This window comes from Hoplias malabaricus, chromosome 3, assembly GCF_029633855.1.
Source record: "Hoplias malabaricus isolate fHopMal1 chromosome 3, fHopMal1.hap1, whole genome shotgun sequence".
Lineage (NCBI taxonomy): Eukaryota > Metazoa > Chordata > Actinopteri > Characiformes > Erythrinidae > Hoplias > Hoplias malabaricus.
The window spans coordinates 44491832-44501080 of record NC_089802.1 but is presented as its reverse complement, the minus strand read 5'-3'; the positions used below and the strand labels follow the sequence as shown (position 1 = coordinate 44501080).

The following is a 9249-nucleotide window of genomic DNA, read 5'->3' as shown; positions in this document are numbered from 1 at the left end:
ATTTTAGAGAGAAAACTACTGAAATAAATGTGATGTCTTTTCCTGGGACGTCCAGGGTTATTGTTGTTTAGAGACTGCACTGCATTCTGGGATAGTTTCATTTTACACGACTTTACAGTGAAGTCTTGAGAATGGATGTGAGCTTCCAGAATTCACAACTGAACACACCAACATATTGTGATTTAAGAAAACAATGTGTTGGTTTAAACCTTTATGCTGCAGACGTTGGTGCTACAATCTTCTTGGGGGACAGCTGTGAAATTTACGCAGTGTGAAACAATGCAGCACTGGATCAGAGATGACAGTGAAACTGTTCTTTTAAAAAACACTAGTAGCCTCCCACACACACACACACACACACACACACACACACACAGAGAGAGAGAGAGAGAGAGAGAGAGAGAGAGAGAGAGAGAGAGAGAGAGAGAGAGAGAGAGAGAGAGAGATTGTCCAGATTGTGCTGTGAGTATTTGGCAAATATTTGCGCAGAGTGCTGAAGCGTGGCTCTAGTGTTTGCGCAGTGAAAAGTTTGTTCTAATCGGAGCGAGCGTCGCTTTGTGTGTGTGTGTGTGTGTGTGTGTGAGGGCGGGGGTGAAGGGGGTCGGGGAGGGTTATGAGGTTTGGTGGGGGTAAAGAGGGCACTTCCTCCGCGCGCGCGGGGTCATGCGATCCTCTTAGCGCCGCGCACATCCACATCCACGCAGCTCGAGCCCTGATTGGACCCCCCTCCACCCCCACACTCCGGTGATAAACACGGGCGCGCGTGTATATAACAAGTCGGGATGTTGACCCGAAAACAGAAAGCGTGCAGAGACAGTGGACACTCAGCTGACCATGAGAGCGCACATCCGCACCGCGCCCCGCGTCGCCGCGCTGCTGAAGCAGCAGGAGCCCACCGTGCTGCAGCACAGCAAACCCACCTCCTCCGCCTGCGTCCTCGTACCCAAGGATGCTGTGGAGGCGCCCGTGGTCTCGCGCTGCCCACACAGACTCAGCTCCATCCCCGGACCCACGAACTGGCCGCTGCTCGGCAGCCTGGTGGATCTCCTGCGCAGAGGAGGCTTAAAGAGGCAGCACGAGGCGCTGGTACTTAATCAACATTATCACCTTTAATTCAAATAACAAAAAAAAAAAAAAAATGTATAACACTAGTGTTGCTTTACCACCGCTACTCCTTCTCTTCCATTACTTCTACTAACACTTATATACTACAACTATTCATTATTGTTTTCGGTTATTATTGTTACTACAATGAATAGTAAATTATCACTAACATTACATTATTGCTACTGCTACTACTACTAATAATAATACTTTTATATTTATATTACTTCCTCTAATATATTTTTCTACTAGTAGATTTTAATATATTGCATTTTTTAAATTAATAACATATTAAGTACAATTCTTTATATAATAATGTTATTATTCGCATCAAAACGCCGGTGAAATTAAATCTTATTTGTCCAGAATAATTAGAAATTCCATAAACAATTATTATTAAACGAAAATTACCGTAAGTTTTACTCAAGCCACGTTCCATATTTTATATTTTATATTTTGTCAATATTTTATACTGCGCATTAATGAGCACATGTTCATTTACAGTGAAGATTCGATTCTGTGTCGTAGGAGTTGATTCGAATGAGTTGATTCAGTCTTGGCGATTTTGTTGAGTGAATAAGATTTATAATAAGTGCTTCTTACAGCCTGCTTTATGTGTTGTTTCTGTGTTAAAGTGGTTGGTGATATCTTATATTTCAACATGGAAACAATCGAATGAAACGGCGTTACACAACACTATGTAATACACATTAATTATGTGAATGAAATGACGCGAGGCAAAATGTAATTTCTTTTTATCTAAATCGTTATTTCAGTTTCAGTTCGTGTCTGTTTCTGTTCACCTCGCCCGCTGTAGTAACCTCCTGCTCCGTGTCTGCTCGTGTTTCTCTGCAGCTTGACTACCACAAGAAGTTTGGGAAGATCTTCCGGATGAAGCTGGGCTCCTTCGAGTCGGTTCATATCGGAGCTCCGTGTTTACTAGAGGCTCTGTACAGGAAGGAGAGCAACTATCCCCAGAGACTGGAGATTAAACCGTGGAAAGCGTACAGAGACCTGAGGGACGAGGCTTACGGGCTCCTCATACTGTAAATATCTCCTCACAGCTCTTCTCTCCAGTTTCATGGCGCCTGAAAACGACGTTGTTCTGTGTGTTTCTGACTTATTTGTCAACTTGTTCTCAGGGAAGGAAAAGACTGGCAGAGAGTGAGGAGCGCCTTTCAGCAGAAGCTGATGAAGCCCAGTGAAGTGGTGAAGCTGGACGGGAAGATTAACGAGGTTAGTGCTGGGCGTTTTGGCCCTAAAACGTTGTAAATATAAAGGTGTTTTAAAGGATTCTAACGTGTTTCTTTCCCTAATTCTCTCCTAAGGTGTTGGGGGATTTCGTTGACAGAATCGGAGAAGTTAACGTCAACGGGAAAATCGACGACTTGTACTTTGAACTGAACAAGTGGTCATTTGAAAGTAAGTGTTTTAAGCTTCACTACCTGTGGACCCTTCTTCCTTTATAGTACCCTAGCTACGTCTGTACATATCTGATGTGTTAAAGGTGCACCACATGATTTTATTTCATTTTCTAACTAGTAAAATGTAAAATTAGAACATGTTATATTTTAGCAAAAGAATCAGCTCAAGTGTTTTCTGTGCCTGAGAAAACTTGTCTGAAGGACTAGCCCAGGAGCAAATGTCTTTGTTGTTGTGGTTCATCTGTTTGGCCACCAGAGGTCGCCTTGACTGATGCACTAGTGCAAAGAATGTGATTTGGGATGCCTGACCCCTGGTGGCTATGTAGGGTGAACTTTAGTAACACAGACAGAGATGTCAATGAAACAGCGTAGTGCACCTTATAATTTTGAGTTAATCTATTTAAAATTCAACATTATTTTTATCATAGATTTTAAATTGATATTATATTTTATTTAGCCTGTTTTGTCATAAATCCTCCCAGTTAGTAAACAAGGCTTACTCTCTGGACTTTATTCACAAATTATATAAGCGTAGTCTATATTTCATCTGAATATTTCTCTCCCACAGCCATTTGTTATGTGCTGTATGACAAACGCTTTGGCCTACTGCAAGAAACAGTAGATGAAGAGGCCATGGACTTTATCACCGCCATAAAAACGGTACGCACACTGCTCACACTCACTCTCTCCTTTATATAATAAGTCAGGAGATAACTCCTTCCTTCCTTTTTCCATTCATCTGCTGCAGACTGTTTGTGTGTCAGGCTTTTATGGAGCCTAGTAAACAGCCAGTAAATACGATAAAGGCTCATTAACAGGGAGTAAACACGATAAACCCTCATAAAAGTGCCTGAGGTCATTTAGAATTTGCATGATGAACGCCCATTGCATCCCATATAAGGCCGTAGTAGCCCCTCCCCTGAAGAGTCATTCATAAAAACAGCACTCTATAGTAAAAAAAACGAACCATGAACGAGTTCAGACACAAACACGTCAATGTCCGAGTCAATGGCAGGTTAAAATGAATGTTTACTACATTAACACATTGAATCAGTTAAGAACCTTAATGTTCTTTAGACTTTAAAAGCGTCTAACATTTTTGGTTAATTAATTTATTCATTCATTCATATTTTTTAAATGGAAATACGTGAAAATGTGGGACCTTGCCAAGTGAACGGCAGATTCTGTTTTTCTGACTGGTTTTGCCTGAGACCCATTGGTTTATGCATGCCTGTGTGTATTGGTGTGCTCTAACAGCAGCATAAGTGATCACAACACACAATATGTTTCCCTACAGATGATGAGTACCTTTGGCATGATGATGGTGACACCGGTGGAGCTGCACAAGAGCCTGAACACAAGGACGTGGCAGGACCACACGGCTGCATGGGACCGTATTTTTAACACAGGTATGAAAAGACGCCTTCAATGGGTGACGTGTGACCCACAAATTGTTCTGCAAAACTTGCAGTCAGGTGATGAGAGATGAACTTACTGCCCCACACACTTAACCCCTCTCCACCCCCAACCCTTCCTTCTCTTCTCTGTGGGAGGGGAGAGAGTGTGTTGTAGTAAACTGAATGACCTAAGTGCACAGCGAACGCAGCCAAATATTTGAATAGTGGGAACAGAGAGTAAGGGGAGGGGAAGTGGAGGAATGTTGATGCATGGCTGTGTACTCGTACTTGTTCTCCTGCTGCTGGCTGGCACCTGTCACACATTGGTGTAACACTTTTTCCCATCAATAAACAACAGCAGCGCATGCTGCACTTCAGATCACACAGACAGGTACTCTGAGCAATACACACCTGTAACAACTGGAGTCTGTCCAGCAAGTTTTGAAGCACAATATACACTGATGCCTCGGGCCATGACTTTAGATGAGATCAGTCTGAGGACAAATGTCATTAAATAGCTTTAAATATATACAAATAAATTCAATGTAAAAATATATTAATTTAGATTAAAGGCAGCAAATGTGTTTTGGGATTATTATTAACTCTTCTATACTGTGCTATCGTCGTTTGAGGACCTAAGCTATGAAGAGAGGGTTTTTACTTAAAATATTAATGATGACATTTTGGGGAAGATTGAGGAAAAATATTTAGTCACTGTGGAAAAAATGTCAGTGTAATAGCAGCCATATTATATATCTGTCTTTAACATGGATGATATTATACTATAATTAAGGTAGGAGATATATGATTAAAAATTAAACTAACTGCAATACAAAGAGTAAAATAAAAATAACTACATGAAAATGTAATAATAATTATAGTAATAAAAACAGAGACCGTTTGGACTAAATTACATACATTTCATGCCGGTGGCTGTGTAGAGATATATAGAGGCAACCGATTAATAATCAATGACCAAGTTAGATCTACTGAAAAGGACGGTGACCAATCACCTGAGAGTAGGAAAATGCCAGTACATTGTAACATTGCTTTTGTGTTCTATTAATGTGTAAGGCACATGAATATGATAAATGTGTAACAAAGGTGTTTGTATATAAAGAGAAATTCTGAAAAGCAGGAATGATTTGATATAACAGAAATCATGTTCTTGTTTCCTCCATGTAAGTGGCTTAAACCAAACTCCTAAGAACATGTGACAAAAATGAAAAAGACAACATTCTTGAAAGTGGGCTGTAATGAATTTTCAGACAAAGCCCTTCTTCTTGTTAGCCTATTTTGTTTCTCCAAGCTGAATAGCTGTAGCGTCCCGACGCTGGTCCCCCTTCACTTGTCACACTAATTTGCCAGCCCTGACAATGGATGCAATGGAATTTCTACTGACCAATACTTGAATCAGTTCCCTTTGACCAATTTCTGAAACAGTTCGCTCTGTGTTCTGTTTTTCAGCAAAACACTACATCGACAAGAAACTGAAGAGACACTCGAGCGGCCAATCCGGTGACTTCCTCTGCGACATCTACCACAACAGCCCTCTCACCAAGAAGGAACTTTACGCTGCCACCACAGAGCTTCAGATCGGGGGAGTGGAGACAGTGAGTATGAACATCCAAACAACATTCAAAACACAGGAACAATAGCCCAACCGTGACCGAGAGCCCACCCTCAGCTTGTTTTGCAGCTCTGCAACAATGAACTAGAAAAGACCTTGTGTGACCTAACTCTGGTCCACTGCTTTAAAGATTAGCTCATTCAAGCAGTTAAGTCGGTAGCATGAGGTACAGCACATACAGTACACAGCGGTCCAAGAACAATGTCTCCTGCTTGTCTAGCTTTTTATTAAATGGGACAGCCCCTCAGTCATGACCCTTTGGTGGCCAGTGGTCCAGAATGATCAAGAAAATCCTCTTCCTTTCCCCATGCAGACGGCCAACAGCGCACTGTGGGCTATTTTTAACCTCTCCCGGAACCCTCAAGCCCAGGACAAGCTGCTGAAGGAGATCAGAGAAGTGGTGCCTGCTGGAGAGATACCATGTGCCGAGCATATCAAGAACATGCCCTATCTCAAAGCTTGTCTGAAGGAGTCCATGAGGTAAGACGTCATGCTCATCATCATTGTCAGGAATGGGCTCACGAGTGGGGATGGTGTAAACAAGAAGGCTCCTTGACCGAATCAATTCATGGGGAAAAAAATCAATTTGGAGTTTTAGAGTTCATTTGGGGACAGTTTAACTCTGTGTGGTGTAATGTGGACTCTGAAAACACTGAAAGATTTATTTCAACACGGGTGAATATGACTAAAGTCTAAATAACGACTCATTTAATGACTGAAGAGCAGGTGCATTTACGATAATCAACTAAATAACTAAATAATTAGATTACAAAACTGCGGAAAATAACAACATGTTAATAAATTATTACCAAAGCCAACAGGCAACATATGCTCAATGTTCAAATGTTCATGAGAATTTCTTTTAATTACTGAATTCAACTACATCAAGGTTTACCCAGTGCTAAAACAGGTGATGCCACTGCCAAGTGTTGGCCTGTGGAGTATAAATCCCCCAGTGTTGGGCTGTGATGTAGTACAACTTCAGTCTCTGGAATGATGGTGAACTATCCAGTTCCTTTGTCTCTGTGCCTTTTGAAGATACACTACAGGGACAAAAGTTTGTGGACTGTCAGTTAATAAACGGGTTAGTAAACAGTGAACAGTTTGAGCACTCTGGAAATAAGTAGGTAGTTTAGGCTGTTTGTGGCAGTAACAGCCTCTACTTTTCTATTACGGCTTTGGACTAGAAGTTAATGAAAATCTGACTTTGGAAAATACCACAAGTTATGCAGCTTAACCAGTGGCTTAGTTTGCTTCCAACGAGTCATTTTCCCATGAACTCAAATCCAAGAACATACTTCAGAATGTTACGTTGAGGCTGTGACACCAGGTTACGCTCTCAGCTGTGTGGTTTAGTAGATTAGGTTAGCTTTGGGACCCTCAAGCAGATGACAGGGTCATAAGCCAGAGGAAAAGCACTCTGATCTTAGACTAGGTCTGAGAGTCAGGTTACAGGCTTGAACTCATCATGCATCGATAATGTTTCAACAGTCACGGGATAGAGAGCAATATTATAGGACAAGGATAATATGGCAGCACAGTGGGAATGTTTATGGTGTGTTTATGGAATTACCATGCCTTGACTCATATGCACTCATGCACGCCATACCATAATGTGGCTCATACCTCTCGGCTTATGCACTTACGCTCACTTGAAAGGAGAAATTCTCAGCACAACAGCAAGGGACTTAGTGTTTTCTTTTTTCTTCTTTTTTTCTCATGTATACAGACTCACACCCTCTGTGCCCTTCACGAGCCGGACTTTGGATAAAGACACAGTGCTGGGAGAGTACACCTTGCCTAAAGGAGTAAGTGCCTTATGATTAATCTTCCTTAGTACACCGCCACCCTGTGGACAGATAGAGTTCTACAATTACCATAAATTATTGTGCAAAATATTCTCCTGAACCTGTGGTTCCAGAATGTTAACATTTCAAATGTCTATATCTACTAATGAATAGCTATAGATGGACATTTAGGGAGATCTTCAATGCTTACCTTTATTCATGTTTCCCTTTGTGTTTATTTCACAGACTGTGTTGATGATTAACAGCCAGGCTCTGGGTTCTAATGAGGAGTACTTTAACAAAGGGAAGCAGTTCAGACCTGAACGTTGGCTCCAGGACAAACACTCCATCAACCCATTTGCTTATGTACCATTTGGCATCGGAAAGAGAATGTGTATTGGTCGACGTCTGGCAGAGCTACAGATACAGCTCGCACTCTGCTGGGTAAGATCATGCTGTAGCATTTATTTCATACCGCGAAGATGTACAGGATGGGCCATTTATATGGATACACCTTAATGAAATGGGAATGGTTGGTGATATTAACTTCCTGTTTGTGGCACATTAGTGTATGGGAGGGGGGAAACTTTTCAAGATGGGTGGTGACTATGGTGGCCATTTTGAAGTCGGCCATTTTGGATCCAACTTTTGTTTTTTTCAATGTGAAGAGGGTCATGTGACACATCAAACTTATTGGGAATTTTACAATTAAAACAATGGTGTGCTTGGTTCTTTACCTGCTGTTAAGGATCCTCATACTGACTTTACGTCATGTGATATAGCTCATTTACAAAAAGTATTCAAAAAACTTTTAATCAACTTTATTTTTAAAGACATTGACCAGCGATTGAATGTTCAAATGGTTAACTGTCTCTTTTTTTTTTGGTGTTTACGTTTACCATTTGCTGTTTGTGTGCTTTCTCACAGTTAATCCGCGATTATGAGATTGTGGCTACAGATCAGGAGCCAGTGGATGCGGTGCACTCAGGAACACTCGTCCCCAGTCGAGAACTTCCTGTGGCTTTTGTCCGCCGATGAGGTGAGAACAGTACAGTACTGATGCCATGGAACTAGATATCGTCAATGAAAATGTAAACATTTAAAATCCTTTAAAGTCATTCCATACTTCATTCAGTGTTTTTACTCTTTACCTCTTTTCTTTTCAGGGTGTGTGTGTCAGTCTCACTTGGAAATGGGAAAACTCCACAGCCTTGTGCCAGAAGTATCAAGATGACTTCATTTTTGCTGCTATTTTTGTCATTTGCTCATTTTGTCAGAATGTGATTACTTTAGAAATACCTCAGAACATGAAGAGTTAGTTTACACTGTAACTAATTTTGATGTAGATGTATATATATATTCCAGTGTTATATTTTTACATTGTAATAATCATTATGTATTTATCAGTTAAACTGACCATTTGACAGATATTAAATTCATAATTAATATGGCTTTGTTTCATAATGACTGCCAAATATTTCTTTTGAAATAGAATTATTTTTTTAGTCTGAAATTCACACTGATGTGTCAATATAAGCTTTTAGATGTGTTTTAGCTTCAGATGATGCATGTAAAACTGTAAAGTATGAATGATGTTGTACATATGTGTAATATACTACAGAAAGTTTGACTATTTATGTATAATAACATATCTGTATATATATATATATGTATGTGTGTGTGTGTGTGTGTGTGTGTATGTGAGAGTTGTCTGTATAAATACAAACCATATCAAAATAAATATACATCTTAAGTAAAACTTTGAGTCTAGTCTTGTCTCAGATGAACATCCAGGAAAAATGCTGAAGTGTTTTACTAACAATAAAAGATTTTAATTGAATGAAACCTTACAAAATAACACATGGCTTAATTTATTTAAATTATCCTCACTCAAACAATGTCACTGT

At 40.3% G+C, this 9249-nt stretch overlaps 1 protein-coding gene across 1 annotated transcript; it reads left to right on the top strand.

The window, feature by feature from the left end:
• Window positions 1-799: 799 nt before the first annotated feature.
• Window positions 800-9084, top strand: cyp24a1 (cytochrome P450, family 24, subfamily A, polypeptide 1). The gene is made up of 12 exons (XM_066666558.1): window positions 800-1086; window positions 1960-2150; window positions 2247-2340; window positions 2433-2526; window positions 3097-3188; window positions 3826-3937; window positions 5393-5538; window positions 5869-6035; window positions 7285-7363; window positions 7589-7786; window positions 8270-8381; window positions 8509-9084. The coding sequence occupies exons 1-11, from the start codon at window positions 835-837 to the stop codon at window positions 8378-8380; spliced, it is 1536 nt and encodes a 511-aa protein (XP_066522655.1). The 5' UTR covers window positions 800-834; the 3' UTR covers window position 8381; window positions 8509-9084.
• The last annotated feature ends 165 nt before the right edge of the window (window positions 9085-9249 follow it).